This window comes from Cyprinus carpio, chromosome A21 (assembly GCF_018340385.1).
Source record: "Cyprinus carpio isolate SPL01 chromosome A21, ASM1834038v1, whole genome shotgun sequence".
NCBI classification, from domain to species: Eukaryota; Metazoa; Chordata; class Actinopteri; order Cypriniformes; family Cyprinidae; genus Cyprinus; species Cyprinus carpio.
In genome coordinates this window covers 5,016,245-5,035,799 of record NC_056592.1, presented here as the reverse complement: position 1 = coordinate 5,035,799, position 19,555 = coordinate 5,016,245, and the positions used below count along the sequence as shown (strand labels likewise).

The 19,555-nt window shown below is 37.4% G+C and overlaps 1 protein-coding gene across 1 annotated transcript; it reads left to right on the top strand.

The window, feature by feature from the left end:
- Positions 1-1,621: 1,621 nt before the first annotated feature.
- On the top strand, positions 1,622-19,498 carry LOC109064751 (protein crumbs homolog 2-like). The gene is made up of 13 exons (XM_042778671.1): positions 1,622-1,977; positions 10,470-11,129; positions 11,504-11,699; positions 11,871-12,010; positions 12,094-12,264; positions 12,508-12,621; positions 12,695-13,672; positions 13,938-14,518; positions 14,613-14,778; positions 14,877-15,747; positions 16,044-16,160; positions 16,273-16,399; positions 16,496-19,498. The coding sequence occupies exons 1-13, from the start codon at positions 1,908-1,910 to the stop codon at positions 16,715-16,717; spliced, it is 4,413 nt and encodes a 1,470-aa protein (XP_042634605.1). The 5' UTR covers positions 1,622-1,907; the 3' UTR covers positions 16,718-19,498.
- The last annotated feature ends 57 nt before the right edge of the window (positions 19,499-19,555 follow it).

Below are 19,555 nucleotides of genomic sequence, written 5' to 3'. Positions count from 1 at the left end.
TTCATATTTATTTAGTAGACATTATATTAGGGTTAATTTTCTATTGCAATAATGATTAACTGTGCATTATGTTTACATATTTAATAGGGTGCTTTATTTTAAATGGCTGCATTGAATTTTTCCAAACTAATACGTAATATAAGAAGCTTCGTGAGTTTGTTTCAAAACATTCAAAAAATTCTCACAGCACACACCAATAACATCTCACATCACAGTGACTGGCAGTAACACAGCGGGAGTAACAACAGAAAATGAACCCACACAACAACATGCTAATCTTTGTGCTTTGTGTTTGTGTGTGTGTGTGTGTGTGTGTGTGTGTGTGTGTGTGTGTGTGTGTGTGTGTGTGTTTTGTTTTTCATTAATTGGGTTTAAGTCAAACTCTTTAGACAATCAGTAAGGAAAAGTTTGATCCAAATATATTCTCTGGAATATTTTTAGAATATATAGATGATTCAGAGGTTGGTGCTGGGTCAACAAGTTTCATCGTTCATAAAAACAAATTGTTGTTGGTTTAGTAAGTATTAAGAAATGCAGCCTTGAATGACTAATGCCAGTGGACTGTGTGATTGCTCAGCAGGATAGAAGATCTCACCAGCTCATTATGCACTGTTGGAAAAAAAAATAGGCAGGGAATCACTTAGAAAAGGTTTTTTTTTTTTTTTTTTTATTGTCTTGATTTGTGAAAGAAATTATCAAGCTGGGCTTAGTGTTTTCTAACAAAAAAGTCTGAGTTACCAACATAGCATTACGGTGGTTAGTGTAGTATGCTTTTCTAACACAAAACCTCACCTGACCCTTCATTGTCTGATGTCCACCTGCTTATTTTCCTCCACAAAGATGTTGCTAAAAGATCTAGAAAAGAGCAAAGGCAGTTATACATAAATTATTAATTATGATAATAAAAAGAAGAAAACAATGTGAAATTATAGATTTGAAATACATTTGTAATATAATTATATTTTATTAGTAGGTTTTAATATAATTTTAGGAATAAAAATCTCATACATGAATCAGCAAACTTATACATTCAGAAATTTATAGTAAATTTCACAATTAATTTCAAAGAAACAACAAATAACACTTTGAAATAAACGTGAAATTTTTAAGTTGAAAAACTGAAATTGGATTTACTTATAAAATGTTCTCCAGTAGTCTGTTTTATTTACTTCAAAGTTTCAAAAAGTTTTTACAGTGTACACCAAATTTTTAATATAATTTGAAAAATTGCAAAACGTGATAGCTTGACACACAAAAAAAAGATATTGAATTGATTATATTTTGTTGGTCTTGAGTTTCCTCAAACACAAAAATGACTTGCCCACAAATACAAACAAATTTGCTTTTATATCATTGACTATACTTTTTATATAAAGAACATTTTCTATATGCTAACTCTCACAAAAACTTTTTTATACATTTTTTTCATTTTATTAAGCGGTTTTCTTTCAATGGGATTTTTTTTCTGAATAGTTTTGTTCCTAAGTGTAGCTAAGTAACTAACTCCCCCATCCCACACACACACACACATAGGGGTCCTGGTGCTGAAGTCCACTTCTGGTTTTCCGGCCCCTCCCCTCTCAGGGTGATTAGTGTGGTAAGTCACAGCAGGATTGGGTGAGGGAGTTAGTCTCATTACTGCCTGTACATTGAGACAGTGCTCTCAGCCTGAACGCTCCTATGCAGGACAGAGGAACTTTACATGAACTACACGACCTGGCGCTTATAGGAATTAAGAGACCAAGGAGAATTTTAACAAAGCAGACTTCAACTTCAGGATCATGCAGGAATGCAGACGTTTGATGTTCCCCAAGAAAGTTTGAAGGTTGCTCCACTATGAAGGACTCAAAGAGACATTAAGCTTAAAGGACTTCTAGTTTGGTTTGTTTGGATTGTTTCACATCACCATGGAGATCAGGAAAGTGCATCTGAAATGCCCCGGGACAGTTTTACTGACCATGATGATGTTCAAATGGGGTGAGTTTTCTCTTTTTTGTCAATACCAGAAATCACAGGAAACAAGATGTAATATTTTATAAACATACATTTTCATAAATACATATGTTGAACAACACATGGTTTAGTAAAAGAATAAACTTCTTACGTGCTGAAAAAAAAAATGTCTCCCTGTATGGGACATTGATCATTAAAAGCGGTTGAGAATAGATAGAAATAGACAGAATGGAATGTCTTCCTAATATTTGGTTATTTATGTGTGTTTTATTCTGAGTAAGGCCAAGTTCTATCAAATGTGTCTCTGCTAGAGTCAAGAGCAACAGGTTGGATGTTTTGGGTGGCTCTATTGCATCTTTTTTGACAAATTTTACTGTTTATAATGGGGTAGATGAAAGCAAATGCATACTTTTATCCACACTATAAAAACAAAAATATTACAATGCCATATCTAGAGACCAGAATGTAATATAGAAGGAGTGATAGGCTCTTTTGACTTGTGCCAGTAAGCAGCTACCTAGCAACCACTCAGAACTCCCTAGCAACCACCCACAACATTCTGGCGTCATATTGGTGACTTATTAATAAAAAAATTTTTTATGAATTTAAAGAAAGAATGAAGACCCATGGAACCTTTCCATTCCACAAAAGGTTCTTTATAGTGTGAAAAAAAAAAAACAGATTCTTTAGATTAATAAAATGTTCTTCACACTTAGAATTTAAGAAAACATGGTTATTTTTTTGGAACTCTTCACTGAAAGGTTGTTTGAGCAACCAAAATAGATTTTCTATGTCATAAACATCTACGTTTTCGCAGAGATGCCATAAAAGAACAATATTTGGTTACTCAAATATCCTTTCAGTGAACAGTTCTTAAAAGAACCACATTTTCTAAATGTTAAGAATATCTAAAAACTCTTTTCCACTATAAAGAACCTTTAGTTGAATAGAATGTTTTCATAAATGTTCAAGTTTCTTCATGGAACCAAAGATGCTAATAAAGAACCTTAATTTTTAAGAGTGTATGATATTACTGCAAAAAAACCATTTTATGCTGACACAAATTCCAAGCACTCTTTTTAGCATTAATGTAGTGTTGTTGTCATTTTCTGTTATCTGGCACTCTCAAAGATGTGCACTGGAGTGTTAACTTTCATTTCTCGTCCTGTCTGGAGTGGAAATAACTGGTGCTTGATACAGATGGGAGTATGGGGGAGGTTATTCATCTATTTTCCCTCCTTCCATCCATCCAGTCCGATTCTGCCCCACTCTCAGGCCACTGTCTGAAACTTTTGGGGGTGAGTTCCATTGTGTCCCGTTGCCATGACACCAGGGCTGAGTCATTTGGACGTTGTGTGCGGGTGGAATCTGCGTTAAGCACTTCTAACGAGCTCTGTTTGCTTTTGCGTCCCGTAGGCTTAATGATCTTTCATCTGACTGCACAGCCAAGCTGTCTCTGAGTATTTAACTCTATGATGATCATATGCAGGGAATAGTTCAGTGGATAGTAACAGATAGTTTTCAGTCTTAAGTACTGATGGGAGGTTGTTTTAAGATGTAAATAAAAGTAAATAGTGCATGTAATTCTGTGTAAACATTACTGTTAGTGTTCTGATAATGTAAGTGCAGATTTAACCAGAGCAATATTGATCATTTTTACTGGAACAAAGATTCAGTAAAATGAACCGCATGTTGAAAAAGTGTTAAAATTTAACAGTAACTACAAAAACTGTACACTGAAACCATTTTCACTTAGAAACTACTAGTAAATTTCACAAATAATTATAAAGAAAAGGCAAGTAACACAGTCAATTAAGATGAAATTTTGTAGTAGTAAGACTAAAATAGTATTTTCTTAAAATGTACTCCAATAATTTTTTTAATCAGATTAATGTTTTATTCACAACTTTTACAGTGTAGTTACTTGGGTAATTTTTATTATTTTCTTTCTTTATTTTTTTTTATTTTTTTTTTTTTTTGTAAGAAAAAAATTATTGTTAAAAATTATTACAAAAAAAAAAACATTTAAAGTATTTCTTAAAGAATTGAATATGTAAGACTTTTTCAAAATGGAGCTTATTTTTAACAAACAGCATGCCAATATCGCTCTGCTCAACATTAGTTTTGGTTCTAAGAACTAAGTGTTGGAATGGAAATGGAAGGTTGGCACTTACATTATCACTGCTTAGTCAAATTTCACTCACAGATCCTGCTGTCCAGGTCTCAAGTGCAGTATGGCAGTTCCAAACACTGCATTTGTAGTGCATTTGCATTGACTAATGGGAGTCAATGGGGAAATTCAATGAGAGGAACAGTGGGTGAAACTGGTCTGATGTTCTGACTGAGCTGATAGATCATGTCAAACCACGCATGCAAATGTGACGTCAGGCACTTAGGGAAACGAGGAGGATCCTGGAATTCAAATGACTTTTTCAATGAAAATGTCTACAATGGACCCTGCCCCCAACCCTAATCTCACAGTGAGGATTCTGCTAATAAAAGTGAGCCTATAATAGGTGTTTGCATCGATGCTAACATTAACAAATAGCGTCTTTGTGGATTCACCCTTACAAAAAAATTAGCCATGGTTTTATTATAGTAAGAGTGTTGTAACCATGTTTTTTTTAGCATATTGATTATCATTTGTATAACCATAGTTTTACTACAAATTCCATGGTTAAACTATAGTTAGTGTATGCATGGTTAATTTGTGGTTACAGAGGTTTAACTATAATAACCATGTTTGTTTGTTTTGTTTTTGTTTTGTTTTTTTGTAGTAAAAAAGTTGGTTAATTTTCATAAGGGAATGCTCAAAAATAGCACCATATTTAGAGGGTTAAATTAATGTTTTGGGTAATAGAGTATAATATATATAATAATATATTATGTTACTAATACTTTATGGGCTTATACTACCCCAGATACTACCACATGTTTTTGTGTGAATTAATGCTCAAAAATCCTCATGTTGATGCTCATGTGGCATAACACTCAAAAGCATAACCTATAAAGTCTTAAAGGTTAAAACTTTGTCTTGTAGATTTAGGAGAAGAGGTGAATAAAGCTAATTAGCAACCGAGTCTTGAGCTAATGACAAAGATTTGCTAAGTCTGAGTTCATGCTGGTGCTAACAACAGCTATTAATACTCTTATATTCACCATGAGACAAAACATCACATATATTTTGTCTGAAAATTTCAATTCTTAATTTTAGAACTTTCTCAGAATTTTCAGGTTCACATGGAAGAATTAAGCATGCATACAGACAAAAACTCTCCTGCATCTGTGAAAATAAACAGATCACAGGTTATCACAGAGTCCTGTCACACATCACACACACTTCCCAGCTGCTGTCTCACTCTCGTTCTCTCTGTTACCCATCCATTCCCACCCATATCTCTGGACAGATGCATATTAAGTGAGTGTTATCTCATACAGATCTGACTGGGCCATTAAACCCGTGACAAATTTCACAGCCACTATAGAGACAGTAGGACTATTAACTCCCAAATCTATACAGTGTGTTACAGGGTTATTATTTTTGAATGAATGGAACTAAAACTAGAACCATAAAAAAAAAAAAAAAAAAAAAAAAAAAAAAAAAAAAAATCATGGAAGCTCATTTCTGTCACAGAATAAGGAAGAAAAAAGTTAATTGCAACTTTTTCTCTCACAATTATGTTTTTTTCCTCACAATTTAAAGTTAATATCTCACAATTTAAAAAAAAAAAAAAAATGAAAAGTCATATAAACTGTAAATTTTTCTTTTTCTCACTAAATTGCACTCTAGAGCAATTCTTTTCTGTGTGTGTGTTGTGTGTGTGTGTGTGTGTGTGTGTGTGTGTGTGTGTGTGTGTGTGTGTGTGTGTGTGTGTTTGTGTGTGTGTGTGTGTGTGTGTGTGTGTGTGTGTGTGTGTGTGTGTGTGTGTGTGTGTTTTCTGCCTCAAAATAAAAAATAAAAAAGATAACTGAATTTTTATCTCAAAATTCTGAGTTTTTTTCTTGCAATTGCAAGTTTATATCTCACAATTCTGCATTTAAATATCACAATTATAAATTATATAATTATTTTAGAGATATATAAATAGTCTAAAATGTGTGATAAAAACTAGCATCTACCTTTTTTATTTTTTTATAGTGGAAATGGGCATCCATATAAAATAAATACTGAAATAAATTAAAATCATACACAAACACTTAATTAAATAAAACAAATTATTAATAAAACTATAATAGTTTTTCAACTCATAATTTTAAATAACTCTGGTGTGTTGTTGCATTTATTAATTAGATGCATTTCCCTACCTGACCCCACTAAAACAATCTATAGTCCCTTTAAATTGTAAAACTAAACTGTCACACCCCCTCACAGCAGGAAATAAGACACAAACAGGGATGACTGACAGTGATGTAAAAACGGGGAGGGGGGGGGGGGGTTCACTTGATTGACAGCCAGTATCAGTGCTCTAGCTCTTAGAACAGAACCTGCATGGCTAACATTCTTCCAGTTGTCTCACAAAGATAACCTTGTAAGACATAGCGCTCGAGACAGATGTCAGGAGTATGTCTCTCTCAGCCGTGGGATGCCAGAGCCTCTCAGATCTCTGTGAAACCTCAATGTTAAGTCAGGCTAATCAGATCTACTACAACCTGTCTCCAACCTTGAGCCTAAACGCACCACATTTTAAAATAACTGACTTGTATTTTAATATATTTTGAAATGTAATTCATTAATTTGATTGAAAACCCAGATTTTCAGCATCATTACTCTAGTCTTCAATGCCACTTTTGATCAATTGTATCCATCCATGCTGAATAAAAGTAATGCTAAAAAAGATAATGGTTAATCTATTGTTTTTTAATTGTTATATTTTTAATACACAGTAACATATATAGTTTCAATTAAAATAACTAGTAGCCTTGCAGTTTTTTTATATCTAACTCATGAAAAATAGACACTCTCTGTAATCTCTTTAAAACAAAGTGGCAGAGAACTATATCCTAAGGTAGCAAAAGCTGGCTTAGTAGTGTAGACTAACCTAAAGCTGTCCTTTTTGTACACACACCACTCTGAGAGGATTACGGTCAGCTCAGTACATGAAGACACTGACCTACTCTCGCTCTTTGACGGTACGCACATCTAATGGACTTTAAATAGTCTTTTCACTAGCTGCACAAGACAGAAAGAGTAAAACATTCAGTCTGAAATGACTGTTGATGATATCCAAAGTGTGCAGAAATACCCTGAATTAAAGGTTGAGTTGGTGAGAGTGTTCAAGCACACGTGTTTGTGTGAGAGAACATAAGCTAAATGAGGTACAGACAGTGTAATCCACTTTAATTTTCTGTAAACAGGCCGCACAATATACAGGTTAATAGAGGACAGAGCAGAAAGCAGATAATCAGTGTCCTTCAGTTACAGGAAGGAGAGAGTTTGAAGGAGATAAAGTTAAAAAAAAAAAAGAAAGAAAGAAAACTAGAGAAGTTGATTCATGTATGTGTGCCGTCAGTGGACTGGACGCTTGTGACTGACATCATTGTGTGTCATCTGGCTCAGTGACAGTTCATGTCTATGACAGCGTGAGCTGGGAAATCCTCTTTACTTATCAGACTTCTGACAGGAAATGGTATGAGCATTGAAGAGATCCAAGAAAGTGCAAAAGACAGTGGTATAACCTAAAGTAAAGGTTTCAAGAAAATAAATGGAAAGGAGGAAAGAGAGGAGGTGGATCTGGGGTCACAGAGGTAAGTGACATTATTATTGTAAGGGCCAAATTAGCTTAGAAGTAACTATAGAAACTGAGCCCCACTCAGTGGACACTTGCTGGGTCAGTCTGCATGGAGCTCGTTTTCCTGAACTGGGAGTGGAGAATGAATGCTTGTGTGGGTGTCAGACGTATCTGCATCCTACACAGTTTACAGACACATACTAAAATCAACGTATTTTTAAAACTAATTTTGAGGTTTTGGTAAAGATTCTTTTTTAAACACTTCAAAGTCAGTTTTCCTGCATGAATATTATAAAAGAATGTGCTTATGGAATGGAAGAAGCAATTACTCATAACTTCATCTTCTCTGCATGTTTGTTTTGTTTGCTTTAAGATCACTGTGTAAGTCACATGTCCATTCTAAGATCAATGTGAGTGCTTTCACACTAAGATCAGTGTGTAAGCTCTCAGTTGTGTTGTGTAAGAACAGTCTGTGTTCTGAGACTGATAAGATGTTTCTGTTCTAAAAGTAACACTTCCATGCTGATTAAAGTGTCTGGGCAAACACATTGGATCCAAAAGTGTGAAACTAAAAATCCGGTATTCAAAATCTAATTTAAACCAGGAAAAAAAAAATTATTTAGGAACATTATGAAGAAAAAGAAATACGAAATAGTCAATTTACACTAATATTGGTGCATGATGATATACAAAAAAAGAGAGAGAAAGAGAGAAATATGGGTTTTTGTCAACTCTCATATTTAACAAAAACAAATATTAAACTGGAAAATTTAGGAAATACGACTACCAGGGAAATGCAATAAACAGTTAAGTTGGCAATTCTCTCAACCTTAAAATAAATGCTTTTTTTAAGTCTTGTTTCTAAGCAACCACCAAGAACACATCATAGCAACTACCTATTATACCTATGCAACTAGTTAGAAATGTAATAATATTTTATAATGGCTTTTGGTAAATTCTGAGACTGAGACCAAAAAAAGGCATTTGAAAATAAACAAAATAAATTATGTTGGCATGGTAAATGGTTTCCAGGTTTAATGTGACCTTCATATAACAGAAGAAAAAAATTAAGAATCAAGTTTTATCCTTATGGGAACATTTGGTTCTCACAAACATAACAAAAACTGACACACACACATACATTCCTGAACTACATTCATCCCTTCAACACTGTTCCATTCCTGCTACACTGCCTTAGCCTGCTACACACTCAACATGCACACACAGACAGATGCACACAGCACCTCATTCCTTTTGCCCATTCATTAATATCTTCCGCCTGAATGAATATTTGGGATGAAGGTCTGATCAAAGCGACATTGAGGGGGCCAGGGCAGCAAAGTAGGAGAAGGTGGGGGAGTGGAGTTTATGGGGACAAGGGGCCCCACAAGGGTTAAGGATGGGAGGGCCAAATTAATGGATCTAAGTTGGACATGTGGTGGGGGGTGAGGGTCGAGGTCATGCAGATAACAGGAATTTGGGATGACTCAAAGAGCTTTTGTACGACTGACTGATTTGTAGGAGAAAATCCCTGTGAATGCTCTGTACCACTCTCTGCTCTTAAAAACGCATACTCATATGCACAAACAAAATATGTGTTTTGAAATACTTAAAAACAGACAAGGTCACAATTTACAGGAGATCTCACAAATTCAGTCTTTTAGTTCAAGGTGTAAAGTAAATTTTTAAAGACCTATGACTGAGAAAGTTAAAAAAAAAAAATCTGAACCTCACAAATGATGATCAACCTCACAGATGGGCTTGTTATTCGTAATGCTGACTTTGAAGAGATTCTCTCTTTTTATTTCTCAGGCTCAGTCAGTCTTACCCAGGATTAAGGTTTGGGATCGACAGCCTGTTATTAACTCATGTCAGTGTTACCTTTGTCTCGGACATCTCTGTCTGTTTTCCATTTTGCTATCATAGTGATATATTGCAGCTGAATCTTTACATTATTATGAAGAAAACGGGTAGTGTGCAGAAATCACCACTCACGTTAGAGTGCTGCGATGTGGTTGCAGGGTTGTTTTTAGTAGTTTGCAAAGTGGTTGTAGATGTTTGGAATAAACAAGGGTTTTAATGAAAAATAATAAATTGTTTCATGTTACATTCAATCTTGTGTTCATATTTACGGTCATGTTCTACAAAGAAATGTATGCAAAAAAATTGCTTTGGTAAAAAGTTTGGTAGCATTAAACCATTAATGTTAAACCATTATTAACCCTAACCACCATAGACGTTGAGGGGGACAAGTATAAATAGAAATCTCAAAACTTTTTTGTCAAATATGGCCATTTTGAAAGAGAGAGGTGAAAGTTGTTTGTGTAAATTCCATGTGTCTCTCTCTCTCTACAATGAATGTGTTTACTTAAAAAAACAGTGATTTTATCCTTTCGTTGTTGGAAAATATAAGGTAACAATTCCGTATTGAAGCTATTTTATTAATTACAGTCATGGAGCAGCTGTGACAAGTTTCTTTCCTCCTAGATGTTTATGTATGCGCTGCATGATCTCCAGTGTGTATGTGTGTGTCTGTGTGTCAATGAAAGCAGCGCATTAATATAGAACTTTAATTAAACGGTTCTAATGCACACCGGTATTCAGACCGACCACGGTATGTGTGTACTGTAGGAGCTAGTGACGACATGATGAAATGTAACAGTGTAGTAGTTTTTTGATGCTGTTTCAAGGGAAAGGGGTAGATGTAGCTATAGGTGAAGGGCTATGAACTAGAACTGGAACTGGTCTTAGAGGTACAACATTTAAATGCTGTCTCTCTTTCTCCAGGTATATTCTGTTCGGGGTCATCTGACATGTGTGCATCTTCACCCTGCCAAAATGGGGCGACGTGTGTGGATACAATGGATGATTATGTGTGTTTGTGTTCACGGGAAGGAGTGCGGTACATGGGGAGGAACTGCGATGAGCTGTACAATGCTTGTGTGTTTGCTGAATGTGAAGGGTGTGTGACTGAACCTGGCACGGAGCACTACACCTGCCCAGAGGACATCAACGAGTGTGAAAGTGGGCCATGTGTGGGGGTCCTCTCTGAGTGCGTAGATGAGCTGAATGGCTATAAATGCCTGTGCCCACCTGGATTTGGAGGAGAGGACTGCAGTCGTCGCATCATAGACTGTGTTGATGAACCCTGCCTCAACAATGGCACCTGTAGACGGATAGTGGACGGATTTGAATGCACCTGTTTAGAAGGTTTTCGTGGTGAGACCTGTGAAGAGAACGTGGATGAGTGTGATTCACATCCTTGTCAGAACGGTGCAATCTGTGTGGATGGGACCAACCAATATCACTGCTTCTGTGTGCCTGGATACCAAGGACACAACTGTGAGATTGACATAAACGAGTGTGCATCACGACCTTGTTGGAACAATGGAACTTGTATTAATGGAAAAGACCAGTACCTGTGTGAATGTCTGCTGGGATATACAGGTAATCTGTGTGTGTGTGTGTGTGTGTGTGTGTGTGTGTGTGTGTGTGTGGACTTCTCATTAACATGTTTGAAACCTTTAGTTTCGCCATCTTGTAATGGCATTGTTAACAGTCTAAAGCAGGTATGCTCAATCACGCTCCTGACAGGCCAGGTTTCTGCAAAGTATAGCTCCAACATACCTACCTGGAAGTTTCTAGTAGTCCTAAACCCATCGATTGGCTGCTTCAAGTGTTTAATTAGGGTTGGAAGCAAATTCTACAGGTTTATGGCCCTTCAGAACCATGATTGGGCATTCCTGGTTTACATGGATGTTTACACTGACAACAATTGGCATATCACTGTTAGTCATGTATTGTGTTCTAATTCTCTGTAGGAGTAAATTGTGAGATGGAGATCGATGAATGCGAGTCAAATCCATGCCAAAATGAAGCCACATGTCATGACCTAGTAGGGCTATACACCTGTGACTGTGTGCAGGGGTTTGAAGGTTCAGACTGTGAAATTAACATCAATGAATGTGAGAGTGATCCATGTCAGAATGGAGGAATCTGCTATGACCTCATCGATAGGTAAGGGAAATCAGGAATTATGGGAATGCCTGAAGTTACATATTAGTCCTGTCTAAGTGATTGGTTATCGGCCAGAAAAAGCAACAATGCAGACCTGATTTTATGTTGATAAATAAATGTATAAGACTATGTGTGTACTAACTGTCTGATTTGGGGTGCGTTTGGATGCAGTTATGAGTGTGAATGTGAAGGCACTGGGTTTATGGGAGACCACTGTGAGGAGGATATTCTGGAGTGTGCATCACATCCTTGCCAACATGGAGCAACTTGTCTAGAGGGCATTAACCACTACAACTGTACCTGTTGGCCAGGTAGCTCTCCTTTATGCAAAAATTACACTCAAGTCTTAAATCTAACTTTGCAACAATCTTAAATGATGTTGATATGTGAATAGGTTTTGAAGGAGATAACTGTGAGGTGGATATAGATGAATGTGCTGATACTCCCTGTGAGAACGACGGCGAATGTTTTGAGAAGTCAAAACCAGAACACTGGGAAGCAGACTGGGAGTTCACCTATTCCACAGCTGCCGGTTACGTCTGTCAGTGCCAACCAGGATATACAGGTACTGGCAACATAGAATGTAGAATGTAAATGTAAAACAGTACAATAAATCAATACAGACAAGGCAACAATACAGCATTTTTCATTTTAAGTAATTGTTCCAGAGTTCCAGAGTCTAACTATTTTGTCACCCAATACGTGACTGAATGGGTGGTCAAGGTTGCTCAAGTATTGATGCAATGTTTTACATAGAAAAAGAGCTTTGTCATGCTGTTTATTTGTTTTGTTTATTTGTTCTCCCCAGGAGAGAACTGTTCGGTGAACATAAATGAGTGTGTATCAGAGCCGTGTCACAATGGAGGAAGCTGTAAAGATCTTGTAAACAGATATATGTGTATATGCCCAGAGGGATTTGCAGGTTAGTGTTTGCATATGGGAAAGTGTTTGCATATGTATGTTTGTATTTTTAACTTTGTTATGTCTTTTTTTAGGTGTGGAGTGTGAGGTTAATATAGATGAGTGTGAGAGCACCCCCTGCCTTAATGGAGGTGTATGCAAAGATGGAGTGGCTGAATATAAGTGCCACTGTGCAGAAGCTGAGGAAGGTCTCCTGGCATGGGGGGGACCCCAATGTACTGTGCAACTCCTTGGTTGCATTAAACATGCATGCCGAAATGGCGCCACCTGCTTGCCATGGTTGGATGGAGAGACACATAAACATACTTGTCTTTGTCCACCTGGATTCTATGATGAAGTATGTTCAACACCAACAACATTCTCCTTCTCCTCACCAAAGTTCTTTCTTATTGAAGTTCCACAACTCAAGCGCATTAGGAGAGACATAGAAGAACATGAACACCCCCTGGGGGTCCGCCTGCGCTTCCGCACCACACTGCCTGATATGCTGCTGTTCTTTCGTGACAATGCTGATTTCTCTCTCTCTCTGGAGATTGTTGGGGGTGAGCTGCATGCCAAGACAATATCAAAGGAGGGTGGGTCACTGGAGGCACAATTGCCAGGGCTTGTAAGTGATGGAGATTGGCATGAGGCAGTGGTGATCATTGATGGATGGGATCAGGATATCAGACTTGTGCTGCAAGTTAATGGTCCAGGCTGTGGCAATCAAGAATGCAGAGTTGAATACAACCTACCAGATGGTCAAGAAATTTTCTTGCACCATAATAGCCTCACAAAGTTATATGTGGGTGGAGTACCAGAGGAGTACATGGATCTAACCTTAAGTGGACATGGCTTTTTGGGTTGTATGGAGGACCTACAGGTGGATGGCCATCATGTACTGCCGCATGATCTGGGAGATGAGGAGGCAAGCATAGAGTTGGGCTGTATAAAGACGGAATGGTGCGGGGTGGACCCAAATCCCTGCTCTCAACAAGGGCACTGTGTTGACCTCTGGACAGACTACCGCTGCGACTGTTATAGACCTCACTATGGACGTGACTGCAGCCAAGGTATGCATACACATATGCTCATACACTCAAACATTGTTCTTGTGGTAATGTACAGAGCTAGGGCATTAAACTCTAGTACTGGAGGGCAACTTTTCTGCTAAGTTTAGCTCTAACCTTTTTCAAACACACCTGAATAAACTAATCAAGATTAGGACTAAAACTCTGGAGAACAGAGACCCTCCAGGACGGGACTTGTGGTGTAAGGGATCTTATATAAGAATTAATAAAACATTGTTTTTTTTCTCTATTTCTCTTTCTTCCACAGATTTCCCCTTTTGGACATTCAGTCATGAGGACTCTACAAGCTTTCTTGAATTTGAACTGTTGTCTGACTTTGGCAGAACCTTTAGTGTGTCATTCTTCCTACGATCTCTTAAATCAAGTGGATTATTATTTCAGCTACGCAGGCCAGGGCTTCAGGGGACAGAGAAGGATGATCCTTATTTTACCATATATCTGGAAATGGGACGAGTACATGTGACCTCTGTGGTGGGGTCACACATCTTATCATCACCAGTGTTTGTCTGTAATGGAGAGAAGCAAATGCTTCAGATGGATGTACAGGAGGGTCAGGTGTTCTTTAGCCATGGTGGACTGCGCTACGGGCTTGGCTCTCTGTCTGACTTGGAAGTTCTAAAGGGAGACCAGGTGTATGTTGGTGGGGTTCCAGGTGAAGAGGGTGCAGCTGACTGGGGGGGTCATTTTAAGGGCTGCCTGCAGGACCTGAGACTAGACGACAAGCATATGAATGTGGAAGTCTGGAACAGTACCCTCAGTGAGACTGTATATATCTCCAATCATGCAGAGAATGTGCTTCCTGGATGCATAAGTGATGACACATGCAAGGTATGTAGAAACATATGCAGCTTTTATTCCACTTGATCTATTTAAATGGATAATTACAGTTGTAAAGAGTTGATATTGTGTGGTTGATTTGCAGGTGGAGCCTTGCTTAAATGGTGGAGAGTGCAAAGTAACATGGAATGACTTTACTTGTTCTTGTTCTCGGGATTTTACTGGAAAGACATGTGAAACTCGGGTTTGGTGTGTCAGCGACCCGTGTGTAAATGGTGGACGCTGCTTGGAACTCTTGGATGGTTTTGAGTGTATGCTTATCTTAAACATTCAGTTTATATTTGACATTTTCCTGAAGAAAAAAATAGTAGATGTAATTTGTTATCAAACATTTTTTTTGTCTTATCAGGCATTGCTAATGCGACCTTTGACAACACACCTTTACACTACAGTGCTAAGGGATCTCTAGTTCACCCGGTGATCAATGTGACCATGGAGCTCCGTACAAGGCAGGAAAATGCTGTGCTACTTCGTGCATGGAAAGGGGTGGAGCTTCTACTGATTGGTCTAGTGGATTCAGCCATTCATGTGGAGCTTCAAACAGAGAACAGTGTGGAACCAGTGATATTCTCTGGACAGAGACACATTGCAGATGGAAACTGGCATCACCTGATGGTTGCCATGGCCAATCCAGAACGTGATGCATCGCAGTGGTTAATTTTGGTGGATGGCATCTTTGATGGGAGCAGTGCCCCAGAACTTGCTGGTAGTTTAAGTTTTCTTAAAGACTTGTCAAGTGAAGTCGCACTAGCAGAGACGTACACAGGATGTCTAGGTGCTGTCAGAGTGGGTGAGGTGTACCTTCCATTTGTAGACCATCCTAAATCACCCCAAACATCACGATTTTGGCGACAAGAAGATGAGGGTGTGCGCATAGGCTGCATTGGAGCTCCAGTGTGCCTCTCTCATCCCTGCAGACGTGGTGGTACGTGTGTGGATCTTTTCAATATGTTTGGCTGCCAGTGCCCACCTGGCTGGGAAGGGATCACCTGCGAGAAAGAAACAGATGAGTGTGTCTCAGGACCCTGTCTTCATGGCAAGTGCAAAGACAAGTTTAATGGGTTTGACTGCTTGTGTCACCCAGGATATGCTGGACCTACATGTTCAGAAAACATAGACGACTGCAAAGGCTCGAAGTGTAAGAATGGGGGAACCTGTGTAGATGGAGTTAATGACTTCACCTGTATCTGTCCACCCAAGTACAGCGGAACACGTTGTCAGTGAGTTCCTACAGATCACACACACTGATGCCTAGACTTGACTCAGTGTAACTTACAGTACACATATGCCTTCCAACAGAGAACAGGGGTTATAATGTGGCCTTCAGAGAGACAACTGCAAACCTGGTTGCAGTTGTAAATGCTAATGAACACCAATGTAAAAGTATCAAATAATTCACTATTCATTTTTTCAAATCTCCCGCTTTGTTTCACATTACAGTTATTTCTTGTAACTTGAGTTTGAATGAACCAGTGAGACTGAAGTTTATACATTTATTGTTTGTGTTCTTGTTCAGGTATAACTACCCTCCTCTTAAGTGTGAACTAGATGTTGAATGTGAAAATGATGGCATTTGTCATGACACTCAATGGGGGGCAAACTGCACCTGCCCTCCAGGATTCACAGGAGACAGGTAGAATTAAGAATATTACTGTCCATTAGAAATAAATTGAATATACAAATATATTGATATAGACGACTAAGTCTAAGTGGATATGTGTTTGAGTACATGTTTAATTCCACAGATGTGAGAGAGAAGTTGATGAGTGTGCATCTAGCCCATGTCTAAATGGTGGATCGTGTCTGGATCGGCTGAACCGTTTTCAGTGTTTGTGCCCAGCAGGATTCAGTGGCCAGTTCTGTGAAACAAATGTAAGAAAACACTATAAGCATGCAAATTAGTTCCATAGTGTTGAGTGTTATATTTTTATACCTGCCAACAGTAACGATTTGAATCTCTGTCTGCAGAAACAGGCTCAGCAAGAACATCTACCATGGTTGGCCATTGCGGTTCCACTTGCATGTGGCTGTATCCTCTTGGTGACCATTGGACTCATTTTCATGTTGATGACAGCACGCAGGAAGCGGCAGTCAGAAGGAACTTATTCCCCAAGCCATCAGGAGATTGCTGGTGCACGCCTGGAGATGGATAGCATGCTGAAAGTACCACCTGAAGAGCGTCTCATTTGATCACAGAAACAGATGTAGATAAAGGGGCTCTAATATTATCTGTGTGACTCTATGGAACTACACTGAACCTTTCCAAGGCCTTGTGGTATTACAGAGCCACAGTGAGAAGCAAGTGCTACACCAAACAAGCAACTTGTAGATGTACTGTACAACGAGTGAGAGAGGAAAAATGAAAACGGGAAACATGAAGGCATTAAAAATGGTTTATCTTTTGTTGACACCTAAAACTTTAACCAGCAACTCTCTCAAGTCTAGTTGAACTTGAACTTGGTGATTCTTTACCTCATGGCATTGTATACCTGAACGTCTTTGACTGCAAAGAGACGGAAATAAGAGTTTACATTCTCCCCAGAGCATTTCAAATCTTTAACCAATCCCTCTCAAAGATAAGCACTAAAAAATAGTGCTAATGTAGGAGTAAGCAACATTTTTTTTTTTTTCGCAGCATTTGAATGTACAAGGTACTGTATAATGTTTTTAGCAAGACTGATAACTAGCTAATATTCCTGCTGTAGGCTACACTGGATATGATCATCAACACTGAGGAATGTGGCTTTATATTCATGCCAATGTGAACAATTGGCCATATATTAGCATTTACAATACAAGGGTGGGAACCAACCAAAACTAGTTACCCTTTTAAAGTAATGCATTGCTGTTTTGCATGAATTATTGTTGTGTTCACATTGTGTTAGAATTACCCTAATTAAGCATTTCTGAATACTTAAAGCTATTCACGTCAATGCACAATTACAAGTTATGATAAATGACAAAAAAAAAAAGACTACAAGTAATGCTAGTTAGGTAGTGATCTCAGCACATCTTTGTCTATAATGCCATTTTTTATTTTAGCCAATAACATGCACTTCTAGTATTCCATATATGAGACAGCAAGGAGAAGTGTTTTAATACATTTATTACTTTTTTTCTATCATAGACAGCAAAGCTGCACAGCTATTTAACTGTTATGAATGAAGTCAAAAGACAAACAGCTTTTAGTGGAATCTGAGCAAAATTGTCATCAAGGAATTACAGTAATTCCAATATTTTTGGAATTATTTGGCAATAACTTTTATTCTGTTTGAGACAGTTATTGGAAAAAACCTATGACCATGTTACTGTTTGACAATCACCGCACTTAACATTTTTTAGGAATGTACGTTTATTCTACTAAAGATATAGATCACCACCACCATTTGTACACACTTACCTCTGCATACACATGCAAATATGATCGCACTGAGCGGTGAAATACAATTCTGCCTGTGTATGAAGATGAAACAAGAGGGTTTAGAGATAAACACATAAGAACAAAATCCATTCTGATATCTAAATACTGTAAAAACTGAGTGATTGCAAGTTGCATTAATTTTACAGGTTGTGTATATTTTGTAATTTGTGGCTATAATTTCTTTTTTTGTTTGTTTGTTGCATATCAGTCCGAATTTCTTCATAATGCATAGGATTCACTTAAACTAAACACTACAGTGTGAACTGCAACATCATTTTAGGGATATATTTTTGAATGTGTAAATGTGCAAAAATTGTTTAATAAAATGTTTGTTTAAATGTTTAAATGGAGTATCAGCTAAAATAATTAGTAAAATTCAAAATTGATGTGAATGTCAGGTTCGTAATTAGTGTTGTTTTTTAACATGTTAAAATGACAGTGCTAAAATAATAATAATAATACAATATGTGGAAGAATACTGGGAAAGAGAATGGTTAAAAATAAATGAATAAATGGAAGCAAAACAAATCTCAAACTCAACACTTTCACATGAATATACTGAGTTTTTAATTATGGCAAACCGAAATAATAACATCCAAATAATAATAATTAAAAAGATTTTTAAAAAAGTGCAAGATGATAAAAACAGGATATGAGTTCACATTAAGATACATTCCAATAGAAAATTGTATTTTACAAATCAGAAACACGTCTTGATACTTCCACCTCGCCGAGAGCCGCACTCTCCTACCATTCAAGTGGTGATATCTAAACCTTAAAGGATCCTGTCGAAAATAGGACCTACAATGTTTGTTAAATCAATTCCAGCCTTACTTTCAAACCCTGTTTTACCCAGACATGTTAGATTATAGTTTGACACTTTAGCTCTCAAAATAGTCACATTCAGTAATGGGCCTCATTCACTGCTGTGCAGTGATGTCATCTATACTTCATCAAGAACAACTTTTAACACTAAACAAATGTGTCAGTCTTGCCAGTTAAATCACTGTATGGGGAAAAAAATATCTCAGCTTCAGCTCATTTGATGATTGCAGGGGAAAAAATAAAAATCTGTTGCAGTTAAATTTGTAAAGGTATATTTTTAACAGAACACAAACATTTTTTTGTCTGTTTAAAAAAAAATGCCTAGTTTTGCTTCATTTTGCATTTATGTTTTCTGTTATACAGAAGCACTTCAATATGCTCACACGCGTTACAGTGTCATTATTAACTTTTGGTTTTGTCACCCTAGAAGTTCACTGTAATCCAGTGCAGGGCCGCTCAGTGTATTCTGTAATGGTGTATTAGCTTCCATTTCCACTGAAATTTGTTTTAAACTTTCAGTATGAAATACTGACCAAGGACAGTGTGTGCTTAAATCACATTTTAACTTTACATGCCATGTAAAAATCATCTTTTTAACATTAAGACAAAATCTGAACCCAAAACACTGTATCAACCCATGCAGTAAGACTAGGAATACACAACAAACCGCTCACCAAAACAGCTCTCAATTTACACAAATAACGCGCGCGCGCACACACACACACACACAAAGAACCCAAAACACTGTATCGCGCGCGCGCACACACACACACACTCTCATT

Coding starts and splice junctions, on each gene's coding strand:
- LOC109064751 (XM_042778671.1), top strand. CDS start 1,908: ATGGAGATCAGGAAAGTGCATCTGAAATGCCCCGGGACAGTTTTACTG. Junction 11,130..11,503: donor ATGTCTGCTGGGATATACAG/GTAATCTGTGTG, acceptor AATTCTCTGTAG/GAGTAAATTGTGAGATGGAG. Junction 12,011..12,093: donor CAACTGTACCTGTTGGCCAG/GTAGCTCTCCTT, acceptor ATATGTGAATAG/GTTTTGAAGGAGATAACTGT.